At 40.3% G+C, this 19,525-nt stretch overlaps 1 protein-coding gene across 4 annotated transcripts in view; it reads left to right on the top strand.

The window, feature by feature from the left end:
- PARN (poly(A)-specific ribonuclease) overlaps positions 1 to 19,525 on the top strand; it is a 175,387-nt gene that overhangs the window by 30,779 nt on the left and 125,083 nt on the right. For all 4 annotated transcript variants that reach the window (XM_049903178.1, XM_049903174.1, XM_049903177.1 and 1 more), the window contains exons 10-17: positions 1,068 to 1,110; positions 2,128 to 2,208; positions 5,490 to 5,546; positions 9,561 to 9,638; positions 14,272 to 14,315; positions 15,429 to 15,471; positions 16,110 to 16,185; positions 18,876 to 18,986. In XM_049903178.1, the coding sequence (XP_049759135.1) occupies positions 1,068 to 1,110; positions 2,128 to 2,208; positions 5,490 to 5,546; positions 9,561 to 9,638; positions 14,272 to 14,315; positions 15,429 to 15,471; positions 16,110 to 16,185; positions 18,876 to 18,986 (533 nt within the window). The remainder of the gene's footprint in view (positions 1 to 1,067; positions 1,111 to 2,127; positions 2,209 to 5,489; positions 5,547 to 9,560; positions 9,639 to 14,271; positions 14,316 to 15,428; positions 15,472 to 16,109; positions 16,186 to 18,875; positions 18,987 to 19,525) is intronic.

Raw genomic sequence — 19,525 nt, 5'->3', positions numbered from 1 at the left:
ATTAAACAGTATACATGTTATTTTTTGACACTGGTTAACAACCCCACAACATGTCAACACGCTCCCTTCTCGACCTTAGGTTCCCCGTTACCAGCTTTCTTGTTCTCTCCTGCCTTCTAGCCCTTGCCCCTGAGCTGGTGTGCCCCTTCATTCTCGTTTGTTTTAAGGCCTTTTAAAATCCCTTTTAATTATCATTTTGGCCTCATCCATTAAGCTCTGGATTTGTCATTCTTTTGGCCTTTGAAGGCATACTATAAAGATTTGGTTTTTGGCCTAGGAAATGCCCATATGAATGCTCTTTCTAAGGTAGGAGTTCTAAACCTGAGGTTAGGCCATGGATGGTTTTCAGGAGATCTCTGAATCCTCTGAAAGAATGAGCAAAATTTTTGAGTATATTTTTCTAGGGATGTTCCCATTGTATTTTCAGGTGGATCTCTGACCCTAAAATCAGCATTAGACAGGTGGAAATTTGCATTTGTCTTTGCTTGAGGTTCTTGTTTTTCCATTACAATTTACTAGTGACATGGATACTGGGAATTTGAACAAAACGGGGAAGGGCTGTTGTCTAGTTTGCCCAGGTGCCCTTTTGTAGTTTACTCCATGTGGGTTCTAGATCTCCCTCCTTCTTGGCTGCTGCAAACTACCGTGCTAAACTCAAGCTGAGTCACCCATCCCAAACCTCCACTGTGTATGCTGCCTACCATCTAACCAGATATTTAGAATTTCAGTTAGGAAGATAGGTATTGTTGTTATACCTGGAAGCATGATATGACTGTGTGGTGATGACTTGACTGTACTATGAGAAAATTGCCTAATTCCTAAAAAAAAAAAAAAAAATGAGTTTGAAATAAGATACATTTCATGTGTTTAAGAGCAGGGGTTGGGAAACATTTAGCTCCTGAAATTACTATTTTGGGATAGATTTACTATAAAGTGTTCATTGTAATATTCATTCCCTATTTAATAAACTTAATTAGTTGAATTATAGCTGTATAGTTGCTTTCAAAATACTTTGGGTTTTATTATAGCTCCCAGTGACCTATCTGCTTATTTCATGTATTCTTTAGGTATCCCAAAGGCATTCACATTGAGACTTTGGAAACTGAAAAGGTATAACTCCAAGAATTATCCAGGGCTAACATTAAACACTTGCAATGATGCGTTGATATGTTGAAAGGCAGAATTTAAACCTTGACTTTGCTACCTGTGAGTTGGGTGACCTTGGCTAAGTCAAAGTCACTGAACCTCTCTAAGGCTCATTTTCCTCATTTGGAGATTGAGGGGTGATGGTGAATGATCTCTCCCTATTTCATAGCTTTTTCACGGCCATCAGTGGGTAAACGCAAGTGAACGTGCTTTGTAAACTTGAAAGCATACAAATGCTAGTTCATGTTCTGACTCTGGCAGAAAGCTGTAATGTATGTATGAACAAAAGGGCTTAATGTCATGTAAATAAAATTATAGAAACTGGAACATAAACATAAGCATAATTATCAAGTGCACAGGTAGAATTGTGATGAATGGTGAGTGGGCAGATGGTGGGTTCTTTTGCAGACTTTTAGAACTTCGTTGCTGCTTTTAAGTCAGGTATAAAATTAAATAACAGATTAAATAAATTAAAAAACACTTGTGCTTTTTTGAAGATAAATTTCAAACTTTGATATAGAGTTTTGTGGTGTGTTTAATTGATACAAAATGCAGTATATGAAAAAGTGAACATTAGTTTTCTGGCAAGTTATCAGAAAATCCAGGAAAAAATATTAATAAAATATGATTTAGGAATTTAGTTTAAAATGACTTGTATAGAAATTCATGTTCAAATACAACATGTGACTTCTTAGTTCATCATAGAAAGTGTCTTATTCTCACAGTCTGTTGATACTTTTAACTGATGTCTGTTGGGCTGAGTTAATAAACCATGGGAAAATGTCATGAGAACGCAGAGGCAAAGTTTTGGTGTGTGATGTTATCAACTCAGCTTTTGGTGTCATTTCAAAATACTTTGAGCTGTGTTTGGCCCGTGAAAGACCATGCAAGGATAAAATAACTGCTAATGGTAGCAGAATTCTGAATTCTTTTGGATCAAGTTGCTTCTAGAAAATGCCATATCTGCTTTATGCCTTTCAGAAAGAGCGGTACATAGTTATCAGCAAAGTAGATGAAGAAGAACGCAAAAGAAGAGAGCAGCAGAAACACGCTAAAGAGCTGGTAATTGGGTTATGTTGATTTCCTTGGGCAAGAAATGACAGCATAGATACTCCTTTCTGTGTGTTTGTTTCAAATCTAGATCACATGTTGGTTTCAGTCGAATGAATGGTTTTCTGCCATCGGAGAACTGAATTGATTGAAAAGCGTAGAATAATATGAGGGTCAGTTAAGGCTAAACATTAAGACATAGCCAAGAAAGTGAGTCTTATGTCATGGTTGGCCTGTCTTCATTTATATGATGCAGTCTTGAAGAAAATATCCTTGATTGTTATTCAGTTGTGTGTCACTGAGTTTCATTGCCCATTAACTAATATTGCCATGTTTAACTTCAACTGTGGAGCCCTGGTAGCTCAGTGGTTAAGAGCTGTGGCTGCTAACCAAAAGGTCAGCAGTTCGAATCCACCAGCCGCTCCTTAGAGACCCTATGGGGCAGTTCTTCTCTATCCCGTAGAGTCACTGTAAATCGAAATCGACTTGATGGCAGTGCATTTTGGACCTTTAACTACCGTTAGTAGTTTTTTTTTTTTTTTTAAACCAAAGTTCAGAATATATGATCTAATAGGTTAGGATGACATGATCAGATTTGCATTGTTGGAGCAGAACACTGGTTGCTGTGTGACAGTGGATTTGAGTGGGTACGGTGGAGGCAGGGAGACCAGTTAGTTAACCTGTGGAGTAACCTAGCTAAGAGATTTTGGTGACTTGGAATACGATAATTAGTAGTAGTATAGATGGAATTTGGAGATATTAGAAGGTGGAACCAGTGGAATTTGTGGTTGGATATGGGTGGGGAAAGAGAAGAAAGGGGAAGAAAAAAGGTACTCAAGCCAGATAGTTGAGCAACTGAGTAGATTGTAGTTCCCTTAAATGGGGTAGGCTGGATTGAGACTGGTGGTGGTGGTGGTGGGGAGACACAGGATTAGAAGTACAGGAGTGGGTTTGGGTATGGGTGAATGCCAAGTTTACGTATATAAGACAGACCAAGGCCAAGGGCTGACTGACTCAGTCAGTAAAGACACAGTGAGCCACTTTTAGATTTAGACAGTTATTACTTACATAGAGAAAAGGTTATCCAAAGGTGTCACCTCCCTATAGTCCTTGTCCCACACACTGAAGAGGACAATACCAGAACAAAAGAGGCCAGATGACTGTAGTGTGAGTTGTGGGATACCTTATTAGTGAGGAGCCAATTCTAGGCTCTATTCTGAGGGAGGCAGGGCAGAAAGCCCTGTATCTCATCAGAGTTTGGGAGGTGATGAGAAACTGTCTCATGATAGCCTTCCAGGAGACATAGGAGGTGAGTGGGAGATGGCCTCATAGCAGCTCCTTACAAGCCTCTGTCTCCCATTTCCACTTCAAAAAAAATGCAGATGAGCTGTGGTTCAAGCCTTTGCCTACTTAGCCTATTTGTATACATGCAGTGTAGCTAGGGCACCATGGCAGGCTGTTCCACTAGAGTGGGAAAAGATGTGACATTCTGTTTTTGACCTGATCAGTTTTTAGATGGCTTGGGACATCCAAGAGTAAATGTCCCAGGGGCAGTTAGAGCTGTCCATCTTGAGCGCAGGAGAGAGGTGAGGGCTATACATGGTGGTCATCGGCAGAGAGACTGGGACTGGATTAGATCACCTACAGAGTGCGCGAGGAGTGAGAAGGGAGCTACAGTAGGATCCTGAGGGCCACCAACATGGAAATGGCAGGTAGAAGGAGAAGGGCCCCAAAAGGAGACTGAGACAGTGTGCCAGGAGTTTATGGTGACACAGCAGCCAGGGGAAGAGAGTGTTTGAAGAAGGGAGTGGTTAACAGTTCTGGGTGTTCCAGAGGCGAAAAGTTAAGGACTGAGACATGGCCATTGGATTAAGGAACCGTTTTATAGAGGTGAGAATAGTTTTAAGGAGGTGAGGGATTTTGATGGAGTGATGAGGTGAAGCCAGAGTACAGATGACTGAGGGTAGTTGGGACTTGAACTGGAGCTAAACTCTTTCAAGCAATTTGGCTGCAAAGAGACCAGAGTTAAGAGGCAGTCGTTGGTTGGGGCTTCAAGTTAAGAAACGGTTTTTAAGATAGACATATGAACCTATTTAAACACTGTCGAGAAGGAAATGGGAGAGAAGAAAATGAGTGGGAATGAGTCTCAGAGCTCTGTACTATAAAAAAATTTGTAAAAATAGATTTTGTCAAGGAAAAAATCAGGACTTATGAGAGTGAACTGCTGGGTATTTCCTCAGAATTTGATGTAGCATTGAACAGGGCCAGCAGGTGGCAGCTTTTTTGAAAAAATTGTGCTTTAGGTGAAAGTTTACAGCTCAAGTTAATTTCTTATACAAAAACTTATACACATATTGTTATGTGACACTAGTTGCAGTCCCTATAATGTAACAGTACACTCTCCCTTTCCACCCCGGGTTTCCCATGTCCATTCAGCCACTTCCTATGCCTTTCTGCCTTCTCCTCCTGCCTTTGGACAGGAGCTGCCCATTTAGTCTTGTGTATCTACTTGAACTGAGAAGCACACTACTCACGAGTATTATTTTATGTTTTATAGTCCAGTCTAATCTTTGTCTGAATTGTTGGCTTTGGTAATGGTTTTAGTTCTGGCTGATGGAGTCTGGGGGGCCATGTTTTCTAGGGTTCCTCTAGTCTCAGTCAGATTATTAAGTCCGGTCTTTTTACGTGACTTTGAATTCTGCACCCCGCTCTTCTCTTGCTCAGTCAGGGACTCTCTGTTGTGTCAGGGTGGTCATTGGTGGTAGCCGGGCACCATCACGTTCTCCTGGTCTCAGGTTGATGGAGCCTCTGGTTTATGTGGTCCTTTTGTCTCTTGGGGTAATATTTTCCTTTTGTCTTTGGTGTTCTTCATTCTCCTTTGCTCCAGGTAGGTTGGAACCAATTGATGCATCTTAGATGGCCACTTACAATCTTTTAAGACCCCAGACGAGGTGGCAGCTTTTAAAGTTTGTGTTTTAAAGACATCCAGATAGTCTGACTGGGGAATTATGTGAAGTGATGGGTAAACCCCAGGCTCTCTTATTTTCAATGAGTGATGACTAATTTCCCACTTGCTTATTCTGCTTCCTAAATAGCAGAAAAGTATGTAAGTAGGTGATTTGACACAGTTGTTTGGGAGTTGCTACGATCAGCACAAAGCACATGAAATGAAATAAAGCTGCTAACTGCATGTAAAATTCCGGTGCTTTTTTAATTTTTATTTTTGGCTAAGTTTTTGGCTCCATTGAGTCAGGAACATATGTATGTAAATGGTTTTTGTTTATTTTAATTAGGAGGGACTGAACGATGCTGTGGGATTTTCTAGAGTCATTCATGCCATTGCTAATTCAGTAAGTGAACAGACTTTTTCCTTTTAACTAAATCCCTGAACATCGTATTTAAAGTGAAATGCCTTATTGTCATTGCAATGTAATCATTTGGTCACGTTTAGAATGTTAACCTGGTTTGGAGGGACAAATCAGAACTTCGTAGAGATAGACTCTCATAATAATGCGTTTGGTGAGACACCATACTTGCTGAATTATGTCCAAACCATTTTTTCAGAAAGCCTTTTTTTGTAAAGTGTGTAGAAGGATTACGTAGTAAAACCTTTGGAAGCCAGAACTTGTTTAAGGCAGAAACCTGTGAGAGAAGGAAAACTCAAGTATTTTCCGCTAAACTGGTGGAAAACTTGAAAGACCCAGAAAGACATGGCAGTCCTGCTGAGTTCTAGCTCTCACAGGTTTCACTTTATTCTAATACCCTTTTGTGGCTACATAATACTAATGTTTATCGTTCTAAAGACCAGTAAGAAGTAAAGTAAGGAAGTAAGGAATAAAGGGAGAACAATCAGATGTTTGACTGAGGGCGTTTTGTTCCTAAATTAGAAAAATCCTGAGAGTTCTTCAGAAAATAATTACATGTGTGTTTAGTTTTTCTGCATAACTGTTGTTGAATCTTATATTTGGTAGCCTTAGTAATATTTGATGTTTAAAAGAGTGGGTTGGTCATTTGTGTAAATGTGCTGGAGGGTTCCATAATAGACATTTTTCTTTGTTTTATAAGTCAGAATCGACCTGATGGTAATGGTTTGTTTGTTTTTTTCTTAAAAGAAGCATCCACATTTTTCATAGATATATTGGGTCACACTGCTGGTTGTTTTGTGAATCACACATCCGAGTCTTACTGCTTCCTTGGATGCTAAATTGCCTGCAGTCTACGACTTTATTTTCCTTGAGGAGTTGGCCCTGGAGAAGGAATCATCTTGTCCCTTAGGTGCCAAGCTTTGCATCAGGGAAATTTTTTTTTTATTTTATTTTTGTTGTTAAAAGTATACACAGCGGAGCATGCACCAATTCAATGATTTCTACACATATAATTCAGTGACATTGATTTCATTTAAGTTGTGCAACCGTTCTCACCCCCCTTTTCCGAGTTGTTCCTGCCTTGTTAACATAAATTCACTGCCCTCTAAGGTTCGTATCTAACCTTTTGAGTTGCTGTTGTCAGTTTGATCCCATATAGATCTTAAAAGAGCACAGTGCTCAAGTTAGACATTCTTTACTGGTTAAGCTAAACTATTGTTTGTTTTAAAGAAGACTTCAGGGAATATTTTTGGTTTAAGGTTTTAAAGATTATCTCAGTGCAGTAGTTTCAGGGGTTCATCCAGCCTCCATGGCATTCACAGAAAAGTTGCAAAAATACTACAGAGAGTTTCCTCACCCAGCTACCACAGTGTTAACATCTGACATAGCTATAGTACAAATATCAGAACCAAGGAATTAGCCTTGGTACAATATTATGAGGTAAACTAAAGACCTTCTTTGGATTTCACTGGTTTTTTCCATTAAGTCCTTTTTCTGTCCACATGTCTATCCAGGATCCCGTGTTATGTTTATCTGTTATTTCTCCTTAGCCTCCTGCCGTCTTTGACGGTCTTTGTTTGTTTTTTATAACCATGAGACTTTTGAGTAGTATGGATGGTTATTTTGTTCCCTTAGTTTGAGTCTGTCTGATGTTTTCTCATGATTGGGCAGAAGATAGGCATTTTTGGCAAAAGTAACAGAAAAAAAATGCTGGTTCATCAGGTTGACCTTAGTTTAGGTAGTTTCTGAAGGGTTTCTCCTCTGTAAAGTTATCATTTTTCCCTTTGTAGTTAATAAATATCTTGAGAAATACTTTGAGACTCTTCAAATCGAGTTTTTCCTCAGACTCTGGCCCACTAATATTAGCATCCACCAGAGGGCCTTGCCTGCAGCAATTACAACTTAGCTGCTCTAATGCTGAGTTGGTATTTCCCTCTTTCTTTCCACGCTTGTTACTTGTAAGGAATTCTGTAAAAAACTGCCCCTTCTTCTCTGTCTGTTTAATCAATTATTTATGTATGTCAGTATGGGCTAAGGCATATTTATTTTATATTCTGAATAATAATCCAGTATTTTCATGTTTAAGAAGCCCTCGTGGCTTAATGGTTAAGTGCTTGGCTGCTAACTGAATGGTCAGTGCTTCGAACTCACCAGCTGCTCTGCAGGAGAAAGATGTGGCATTCTGCTTCTGTAAAGATTACAGCCTTGGAAACCCTATGAGACAGTTCTGCTCTATCCTATAGGGTCGCTAGGAGTCACAATTGACTTGATGGCAACAGGTTTGGTTTTTTGGTTTGTACCCATGCATATATACGCAAATTTATATTTCTAAACCTATCTGTATAGATACGAAAAACGAAGAGTTTGTACTGGTGTCTTAGATTCCAGTCCAACAGTGCTGGATGTATTTTTAGCCTACTTCCTTTCCTTATTTGTAACTTCTTTCTCCAACAGTGAGAAGTCCAGTTATCATCTACATTGTATGTGTTTATTCAAGTCTGGTATGCACTTAAAGCAGTTTCAGATTTGCTGACCCATTCCTTCTGAGAATTACCTTTACTGACTAGATTACAGCTTTTTTGTACTCTTCTTTTTGACTTTAGCCTAAGTATCTAGTCAAGATGCTATTTTCCAAGCTAGTTCTTTTCTTCCCAGCTGCATTCAGTGTAGTTATCTTAATTCATTTATAATGCAGTTACCAGAAAACCAAACCTGTTGCTGTGAGTCGATTCCGACTCATAGTGACCCTGTGGGACAGAGTAGAACTGCCCCATAGAGTTTCCGAGGCTGTAAATCTTTATGGAAGCAGACTGCCACATTTTTCTCCTGTGGAGCGGCTTGGTTGGCAGCCAAGCACTTTAACCACTGTGCCACCAGTGCTCCACATGATGCAGTTAGGCTCATTTATTAGTATTTCTATTCCATTTTGGGAAACCTGGTGGCGTAGTGCTTGAGAGCTATGGCTGCTAACCGAAAGGTTGGCAGTTTGAATCCACCAGGCGCCCCTTGGAAACCCTATGGGGCAGTTCTCTGTCCTGTGGGGTTGCTATGAGTCAGAATTGACTCAATGGCAGTGGTTGTTGGTTGGTTTATTCTGTTTTGAGTCCCATGCCCACCACACACACATCTTTTCTATGGTTTCAGCCAGTATTTTCTCATTGCATACATACTCAGAATGCATACAAATACTGGGCCAAAAAGACAGCTTGTCTGTTAGATTTGGGAATACATCTTTTGTGTAGAATTATTTATTTCAATTAATATGCATAGCCCTGAGTCAAGCAGTGTTACTACCAGCATCCACTGGGACATGGGAAAAAGCTCCGCTGGTGCTTTCTGTTAAAATTGGTGACACCGGGCTATAGATAAATCCAGGAGGATGTTCTATTATAATTTTTTATCAAAATGGAGTAATGTACTGCAAATACGTTGTACTTCAGTTAGTTAAAAAGGCAATGAATTTTGTTGGAAATGTTATTTAAGAATCTGTGCCATTGAGTTTGACACAGATGATGTAGGAGGTGAAAATTCATTCTGTTTAATATAATTGGGTACTTGTTATTTTTTACCTTTTAGTGCTGCTATGAATGTGCCCTTTAAAAATAAGTGAGTTGTTTTAAAAAACACAGTCCTGAAATACATAGTTGGAGTTTGTTTGCAAATTATTCGACAGTTCAGGGGACTCGGCATTTTCAGATTTTAGCTTTTTAATTTGAGGTCTTGAATTCAAATTTTAAGTACCTCTGATTTTCGCGGGTGGCCAGATAAATGAAAATCATTTGGGGATTTTACTTTTTCGTTCTGGTTTTAGCTTCCCCAAATTGAGGAGGAATGAAACCAGCTCAAATTTATTTATTTACATATATTTGTAATTTTTCTTTAATCTGGAAAAGCAAGTTTAGTCTGGAATATTGGAATGTGAAGCATACATTTCTTCCTCAGACCCCCGGATAATTTTGCACCTAGAGGTCTTTTTTTTCTAACGTTGACTTTCTTTAGGGGAAACTTGTTATTGGACACAACATGCTCTTGGATGTCATGCACACGGTTCATCAGTTCTACTGCCCGCTGCCTGCGGTAAGTGACTTGTCAGCCTGCGTTAAATACTCATGATGCTTTTAGACACAGAAAGTGTTCTCTACTTGGGTGCCGTTTCCTTGGGTGCAGCATGCCCCAGAGAGAATCTTCGGTATTTGTACATTTTTGAGGAGATGAACGTATGAGCTATTTTCAGAGATCTTTAGTCATCTGCCGTTGCCTGTGGTTTGCTCATTTAGTCCTGGGCAGGGGTTCCTAGGCCACAGGTGTGGTCTTCTAGTTTCGTACTGCTAAAATTAGACATAGCAGGCATTGAAGGTAAGTGGTATTTTAAGTCAACTGAACTGGATCAGGTCCTACAAAATTTTTGATGCTTACCTCCTGCTGAGTGGCCTCCCTTTGATCCTCTAGTGACCTCACTAGCACTTTTTCACTCTTTGAGCCAAGTTTTCTCAGTGTACCACAGTGCTGGCTTCTTCTGCCCCTCAGGGAAAGAGCTGCCTTTCCTGCCCTCTTCTGCCACCCTGGACTGTGGATGTGGCGTTATTGCACTTACTCGCCATCCATCTGCCCTCTGCTCTTTTTTTGTTTCTCTCTGCTTTCCTTTATTTTCTCTCCGTTAGTGATCTCACCCACTTTCATAACTTCAGCTGTAGACACCACCATCTTTATTCCAGCCATGACCTCTTCTAGGATCTTGGTCCACATTTCATGCTGGACCACAGACATTTCCACCTGGGTAACATTCAGCTTACAAGTGTTGTTTAGAATTTACGTGTCTCAGATGAGATGTAAACTGTACACTACCTCTCTCTTTTCCTTCTTATTGTCTGCAAACCAGTTCTTTCTCCTGATCCCATTGCTATAAATGATACCCCATCACCAACACAATTTTTGTCAGTTTTGACTTTTCTTCTCTCCCCTAGATCCAGTCAGTTACAAAATTCTGACAGTTTTGTCTCTGTGCTTTCTCTTATATCTGTATTCTTTTCATTTCTACTGCAAGTACCCTTATTTCTTGTCTGGAGTTTAGCAAATTCAACACAGGATTCCCTGTCTCCTGTCTTTCCCTCATCCCATCCTGTAAACTAGAAGCTGATTAACTTTTTCTATCAAGGACCAGATAGTAAAATATTTGGGCTTTAATGATGGTACAGTCTCTGTCACAGCTCTAAACTCTGCCACTGTAACCCGAACACTGCCATAGGATACATAGACGATTGGGAGTGGCAGCGTTCCAATAAAACTTAATTAAAAAAAAAATGGATGGCAGGCCAGTCTTGGCCTGCAGGGCTGTAGTTTGCCAGCCCCTGCTTTAAACTGCCACCAGATCGATCTTTTGTTACTTCTGGATTGAAAAATAGCTATTTTAGAGTTCAGTTTCTTTTGTACATCTGCAAGCCCTCACTCACTTCACATTTCTTGTGTCACATTGTTCCTTTGGCATCTTGATGGCTGTCCTTTGCAAAAGTATAGTATAGCCCAGCTAAGAGTACAGTGGGTCTGTTGCCTCCGTTGTCCTATTTATGCCACTGCTTGTCGTTGCCATTCATGACAACTATATCGCCCTCTGAGACTCAAAGATTCATAACTGTGTGTCTCAAAACAGTGCTGTGGGTGTGAATTTGCATTTTGAATATCTAAAGAGCTAATGTTTATTTCAAGGAGCCCTGGTGGCTCAATGGTTAAGTGCCCGGCTGCTAACCAGCAGGTTAACTGTTTGAACCTGCCCAGCAGCTCCAAGGGAGAGAGACCTAGCGATCTACTCCCATAGAGATTACAGCCATGAAAACCTGTGGGGAGGTTCTACTCTGTCATATGAGGTTGCTGTGAGTTGAAAGCCGACTTGGCATCCAACAACAACAATGGTTATTTCAGACCAAAGTAGACCAAAGTAGCAGCTCCTCTTACAATTTTTTGACCCTTAAAGCAATGAAGTTATCAGTAAGGACAGAGGAAAACATAATACTCTTTCTAAGTGTTTTGAATGCCAAACAGAGCTTGGCACATACAAGGCACTGAAATAAATATCTGCTTAACAAATGTCTTCCAACTGTGCCATATTTGTAATCATCTGACATAGGGCTCTGTTCCCATCACTTACTGTGCTCAAAATTCTGAAATAGCCTCACATTCTGTGTTTTTCTACAAAGTTGACCCTCTTTAGCCCAGCATCTCAGGCTCCCCTTGATCTGGCCTGGCCTTCTCGTGTGGTCTGTCTACTTGTTCCTCTCCTTACTTCCAGCCAGACTGGCTCATTGTTCCCTGAGAAGTGCTCTGTGTTTTTGCATGTCTGTGGTTTGGGTATATAATGTCTTCCAACTTGAATTTTCTCTAGCCTTTCTTAATATTTGCTATACACAATTTTACCTATCTTTCCAAGGTCCAGCTTATGTCTTCTCCATGAAGTTGTTCCTGCCTGATGCCTTGGCCAAGAGGTGTTCTTTCCTTTCTCTGAACTTCTACAGAACTTTGTACCTTTTATGGTACATAAATTTTGTCTTGTATTATACAGCTTTATCACTTTCTCCTTCTAAGTGATTAGCTCCTTAGACGAGGAATGTAGCCTTTTTATTGTTTGTGTAGAGAGCCTAGCACAATACTTCAGACGTACACTTAATGAATATTAACTTGAATGAAGCTAGTGTAGTCAAAAGAGCACGTAAGATTTGTTACAGTGCAGGAGGTGGCTTAGGAAACATGGTGTCATTTCTTGCTTTACTACTAAGAGTGCCTAAGGAAGTTAATTTTTCTGTATTTTATCATTGTCAGAGGGAGACAATGGTTTTCTTCCATTTACCTTCGGGAGAAGTGCTGAGAATAAATGAGAAAACCTATTTAAAAGGATACGATTTTTACATACACTGGTACCAAATCTTGCATTTAAATGTACACTAAACCAGTTGCCATTGAGTTAATTTCAACTCATGGAGATACCACGCCTATCAGAGTAGAACTGTGCTTCATGGTGGCTGTGACCTGCCAGAAGTAGATCACTAGGACTTTGTTTCGAGGTGCTTCTGGGTGGGTTTGAACCACCAACTTTCTGGTTAGCAGCCAAGTGCTTAACTATTTGAGCCACTGGGGACTCCTAAAAAGTGCACTAAAGAATCCATATTGTGGAGCTGCCTTTCAGGGGAGAGTCTCTTCCTAGAGTCTTCTTGGTCGTTCTCCATGACCTTTCAGAAGGCGTTGAACTCTGCTGCATTCTGGCCCAGGAAATAGCCATATTCTAATTTTTTCTTGCTTGTGAAGTTTTGTAGTGGTGTAGAGGTTACAGACAGTTCACGGCATTTTTGTTTGATTTAGCTTCAGAACCACTTGTGTATACATTGTCCATTGATTTCATGATAGCCATTGAAAAGCTGGTGGATTTTTCAAGCCAGCTAGATAGATTTTGTATTTACAGGCTTGAAAAGCTAATCGGCAGTGGCAGTTTCCTATGAAGCATGAATAACGTTGAAGAAAAGTGTAGTTACAAAGGGTCAGGAGTGTGACTACTCACTCTAGCATGGCAATTATGTATGTAAATGAGTTAATTCAAAATTAGAGCCTTCTCATTTCAACTCTAGACTTCCTGACCAAAATAAACTCGGGAAATGAATTGTCTCATTTGGGTGCTTGCTGTTAGTGCTGCTTTAGCAATTTTCTGAGTTGCTAAAGCAGGAATCATACGTATATTAGGAGGTCTGTGTTTTAGTGGCCATTTTAACTAACGTTTCAAAGATGTTGCCAGTAAAAGTATAAGGTAGTTTTTAGTATGTCCATCTCCTATGTAAATCATTTAATTTAAATGATTCTGCTAGACTCGCTGTTGCCATGAATTTGTGTAATAGAGCACCACAGGTTTGCTGTTACTGGAAGTTTTTTGGGTACATTACAAACCTCTCAAATATATAGTTACCTCTATGCAGTAGAAACATATTTTTCCTTCTTATGTTGTTGTTATGGAGCCTTGGTGATAAGCAGTTAAGCGCTCAGCTGCTAAACAAAAGGTCGGTGGTTCGAACCTACCAATTGCCTCACTGGAGAAGGATGTGGCAGCCTGCTTCCATAAAGATTACAGACTTGGAAACCCTATGGAGCAGTTCTACTCTGTCCTATATGGTCACTGTGAGTCGGAATTGACTCGATGACCATGGGTTTTTTATGTTACTGTTGTGACTCACAGTGACCCTGTGTACAACAGAACGAAACACTGCCTGGTCTTGCGCCGTCTTCACAGTCATTGGCTACGTTTGAGCCCATCTTTGCAGCCATTGCTTCAGTTCATGTCACTGAGGGTCTTCTTCTGTTTCGCTTATCTTCTGCTTTACCTAGATTGATGTGTTACAGGGACTGGTCCCTCCTGATAACATGTCCAAAGTATGTGAGACAAAGTCTTGCCATCCTCAGTTCTAAGGAGCATTCTGGATGTACTTCCTTCCCCCTGTATTAGCCATAAAATGTTCAAGTTTGTCTGTTTGGATTATGCAAAGATTACCGATCAGGTCCTAGGGTTCCCAACAGGTGAGTAAATTGGGCAGATTTCTTAAAGTCAGTGGTAGTCAGAAATGGATTTTGCAGTTAGCCCAGTTTGGGACGAGAGCTATGGAACCTGAGCTGTCTGCATATGTTTTTAATAGTGAGTGTAATAGTAACATTGTAACCAGTCATGCTCTTGTGTTTTTAGGATTTAAATGAGTTTAAGGAGATGACAACATGCGTCTTCCCCAGGTAAGCTTTCTTAGAGGTTCTGTCTTTCATTTAAACAGCCAGTGTGACATATATAACACAGATAGTAATTTATTAAAGTCCTTAGGTCATGGTTAGAACCATATAAGCTGGGAAATGATTTAAAAGCTCCAGCTTTGTGAAGGTTTGTTTCAGTAATTTATGATTGGTTTTGTGATCCTTTTAAAAGTCAGAATTTCAACTGAGAGTGAAAGTAGGTAATGACTTTTTTTTCCCATCCCACATCTTGACCAGTGATGAACCAGTGCGGTTCCCTTGTGAGAAGATGGCACTTGTCTTTCTTGTATGTGGGATGTACCTTGTAAATATTGAAGTGTCCAATTGAGAATGTTCTCTAGTCAGTCAAGACTGTCTTCTGGAGATTTTGTTCATAATCTTAAATCAGTGCCTTTACTTTTTAGTGTTCTCCACAGATAAAATTGTATGTTACTTCTGATGAGTCAGATGTTTCGTCAGCCATGTGGCACCTGTAGAGCAAGGTTCTACATTTAAGGACCCATTTGAGGACAGGCATGATTATGGAGCAGTTGGTCTTTCAGCTCAGCTGTTTCTGTGTGATTATCTACAGTGTCCACATTTATGTGGAAAGAGAGTTTTCACATTATTCTCATTTTTTAGTCTTGCCAGTCTGTGAAACAGAATAGTAAAAAACAATAACAGCATGAAGCTACCCAGTGCAGAGTTTGGCCTTCCTTAAGGACTTATATTGTACAAACCTGGGTAGTAGCAGTGGGTGGTAATAGATTGGGAAAGTCGGACCTGCCGTAGTATTTGAACCATGTAAAAACACATGAGGGTATTTGACTTGCCCCTGAAACTGATGGGCCCTTGCCCTTTCAGAGCACAGACGAGAATCTAGAACTTGTGCTCAGGGTGTGGTAGAGTGTGGACACTCCTGCGGCTGCCTGATGAAGTCCCTGGTGATGGGACTGAGTCCCTAGCCTTCTGGGGCAGGGATGCTAGTACTGGGTTCACAGTGGCGAATGCATTTACTTCCTCTGTCCACTTTCAAGACAATAGGCTATTCATCTGAGTAAAATACACTTTGAAATTAATGTATTTTGTTTACCTTATTAAAAATTCTTTTGGTTTTAGACTCTTGGATACTAAATTGATGGCCAGCACACAACCTTTTAAGGTATTATTTAAATTTGAACTGTCACTGATAAGCTACATTTTGAAATTTTCTGAATTGCTACTAAGACCTTTGGAATTCTGGTCTATTTAAATGTTGCTCCAAATACATCAAAAGGGAAGAAATTGAAAAAAAAAAAACAACAAATGAACTATATCAAAACGTGAATAGCGGTTGTCTTTGGGTGGTGGAAATATGGTCCCTTCCCCCCTTTATTTTTCTGGATGTGAATTTCTAATATTAAAATAAAATTTGTTTTTGAATAGGTTATACAGGCACACAGTTCTTCCTTTCTTTATTTTGTTTTCCTTATTTTATGTTTTGGGTATGTTTTTCTAGTGAGAAGAAAGCTCAGGTATACGAAATGAATATCAGAGCAGTATAGCTTTCTGGCAAAAGGCCTGTAGGTATTTAACGTATATGTAAAAACCTTCTTTCCTTACGGCTATACTTGCCATATAGTGAAAATTAAACTTCCTGCTTCTCTGACATCTAATAAGCAACAACTCCCATGTTTCTTTAAAGAACACAGGGGGGCAGCTCTAGACACGTTTTTGTCCTGACAGTCAGTGAATCTCTAATTATGTACATTTGCACCGAGATGGCGAGGACTCCTAATTCTCTGCTTTACTGGTTTGCAGGATATCATTAACAACACATCCCTTGCAGAATTGGAAAAGCGGTTAAAAGAGACACCTTTCAACCCTCCTAAAGTTGGTAAGACTATAAAATGACCCCAAAACCCCCTAAACTCTGATAATTATTGATGTATCTTGTACAGGAAACATGAGCCGATGCAAGAGACTATATTGCACATTTGTAGATTTTGGCTAAGGTAACTGGCCCATGTCCCGGGGTGAATCGATGTTTCCTGATGGTCTTCTGATGGTTAAAGCCAAACCAAAAAAAACCAAACCCACTGCCGTCGAGTTGATTCTGACTCATAGCGACCCTATAGGACAGAGTAGAACTGCCCTGTAGAGTTTCCAAGGAGCGCTTGGCGGATTCGAACTGCCGACCTTTTTGGTTAGCAGCCGTAGCACTTAACCAGCACACCACCAGGGTTTCCGATGGTTAAAGGGAGTCTTCTAATTCCATATCCATTTTACGTTAGCAGAGTTAGGTACCTGTTTCATTGAGAAACTTAGCAGTGCAAACTTCAGAGCTTTTATTTCCTGATGCTTTGAATTCTCCCAAAACTTGATGTGTCCTTTTTTTTATGAAGCCTTATCGAACCCTAGTGGTGTAGTAGTTAAGCACTTGCTTGCTAACTGGAAGTCCTGTGGTTGGAACCCACCAGCCGCTCCATGGGAGAAGATGTGGCAGTCTGTTTCCATAAAGATTACAGCCTTGGAAACCCTACAGGGTAGTTCTGCTCTGTCCTACAGGGTTGCTATGCGTTGGAATCAGCGACGACAGTGGAGTGGATTTAAGGAAAGACAAAGAGTTGGTGATTGTCAGGGGTAGAGTGGAAACGTTTTGTGTCTAGGCCAAGTCCAAGAGTTGAGCTTACATGTGAGAGGAAGAAGAGCCCTTACTTTTCCCCCTGTAAACCAGTTCAGGAGTAGAAACAGTAGCAGTGAGAAAAACCAGAAGCAGGGAGAAATGTTTCTTGGAAATGGGGGCATTGTGTTATGCAACATCTGGCCGCGGCCCCTACCCAGGTATTAGGTGAGGCTCCCAGGTGCTACTTCCTTGATCCGTGTTCGCCTAATGGTGCCGCGGATACTGTAATAAACATTCCATTAGCTTTAGCCTGAAAACTTCTAAGGACATTGATAGTAGGCCTAATGGTTCAGAAATTGACAGTGGGAGATATTAAAGCAGCCAAGGTTATAGTTAATTGCTTCCCTTTTTAGGTAATATTCCAAGAAAAAGAATTAAGAAAAAAGGGAGGGAAAGAAAGCCTAGACCTTTTTTAAATAATAAATGGAAAAATAATTGATTTTGGAAATAATATGTTTTAGCTGGTGGCAGGTTAGAGGATACTACTTAGTTGACTAAAAGACCCAGTACCATGTTAAAAGACTTTTTTTTTTTTTTTAAAACTTGAAGTCTAATATTTAGTACTAATGGAGATTAAAGAGTTTTTGCTGAAAGAGCATTCTATTGATGTAAAAAGAGTTATGTCTCTTCGCTGTTAATTTCCATGGATAATTTTGATTCTCTTGTAGAAACCTTGACATTCATTTCTATAATGATTCTAGGAAATAATTATTTATGAGTTACAGTTTTATCCTATTATTTCTGTATAAAATTCTGGTATCTGGTAGAGAGTTTAGTCTGAAGTAGGTCACTCTTCTCAGACTTTATCCTCTGAGCATATGTGTACCAGCATGCCAGAAGATAAGAAGATGACAAAATTATCTCACCTATCAAGTGGTTCCAAGTTCCAAGGGCAGCATCGTAGCAAGTTCTGATCCAGTTTTGGAGTTAATCGGTGCTGTCATCTTTAGGTCTCTAAGCTTGTAATCGTGGTCAAGGGCAACATTGAATATGAGCTTTTTGCTTTTTAAGAGGGTCACTGAGGGTGCCGATAGATGACAATTACTGAGCGTTTTCCACGTACTGAGTGCTATGTCGGAGCTTTACTTTACTTACCTTATCTCATTTGATCCTCATAAGAACCTTGTGAAGGAGGTTTGACTATCACGTCCATTTTACAGCTGCAAAAGCAGGGGCTCAAACATGAGGTGAATGGCCCGAGGTCACAGGGCTAATACTTGTGGGAGCAGAGACTCAAACTCAGGCATTGCAACTCCAGAGTCCATGCTGTCAATTGTTACTCTGGAATACCTACTGTGTTGTTACCATTATCTATAAGGGAAGACACTCCTCCTTTTGATCTAAGAAAACAGTCAGAAGAGAACTAAGTGTCACAGAGCAAGTTATGCATGAGCCTGAGTAGCACCCATCAATGTGAGATGAGGAGGCCTTCGACTGAATCTTTGGTAATATAACTCAGCGTTTCTCTAGTCTGGACCAAGGCTTCATTTTTGGTGACTTTATTATCTCATAAAGTAGCCTAGTGGTGCCATGTTTAAGCACTCGGCCGCTAACTGGAGGGTCAACGGTTTAAACTTTACCAGTTGTTGTGCAGGAGAAAAATGTGGCAACCTGCTTCCGTAAGGATTACAGTCTTGGGGCAGTTCTCCTCTGTCCTGTAGGGTTGCAATGAGTTGGAACTGCCTTGATGACAACGGGTTTGGTTTCTTTTGGATTATCTTGTAATATACAATCTTGTATGGAAAGAGGGTTAATACAGAGATAGCTTATTTCCCCCAGCTTATTTAGGATTTTCCTGCAGCATGTACTAATGCAGTTTGGATTTGGCAGGGCAAGGTGTATACCAGTCCTTGTGTTTTGTGATGTCCTTGGGAAAACCTTTTTTTCTTCTTTCCCTTTAGAAAGTGCAGAAGGTTTTCCAAGTTACGACACGGCTTCTGAGCAGCTTCACGAAGCAGGCTATGATGCGTATATCACAGGACTGTGTTTCATCTCCATGGCAGACTACCTAGGTACTCACGATACACGTCTCCACCCAGTACACAGGGTTTGGAGTGGATCTTACCTTGCCTGTGTACTGTTTCCTGGGGGCCTACTCACCCAGTTAGAAGGGGGAGGGTTTTGAGATTGGATTCAGAGGAGATTGGGGGTTGGGGATACAGAAGGAGGAGCCACTTGATGCTTCTTGTGGTTTGGGGCTTGGCCCCTACAGGTACACTTGCTGAACCATTCTGTTCACTTAAATATATATATAATTCTTTTTGTTATGGTAAAAATATATACAGTAAAACCTGCAAAAGCTGGAACCTGTGTAAGACTGTACCAAGTCAAAGGTGGAAAACTTGCGAGACTCGGGGAAAAAAAAGCCCAGTCAGTCCAGTGGAGTTCCAGCTGTTACAGGTTTCACTGTGTAACAAAGCATTTGCCAGTTACAATTTTGAATTGTTTAGTTCAGTGACGTCGATGACATTCATCACACTGTGCAGCCATTACCACTCTCCTTTTCCACGTTATTTCACCACCAGGTTTAGATATATTTTTGCCTGAACTT

The sequence above is a fragment of the Elephas maximus genome, chromosome 12 (assembly GCF_024166365.1).
Source record: "Elephas maximus indicus isolate mEleMax1 chromosome 12, mEleMax1 primary haplotype, whole genome shotgun sequence".
Lineage (NCBI taxonomy): Eukaryota > Metazoa > Chordata > Mammalia > Proboscidea > Elephantidae > Elephas > Elephas maximus.
Note: the sequence above shows the minus strand (reverse complement) of the source record. Positions and strands in the feature narration are given on the sequence as shown.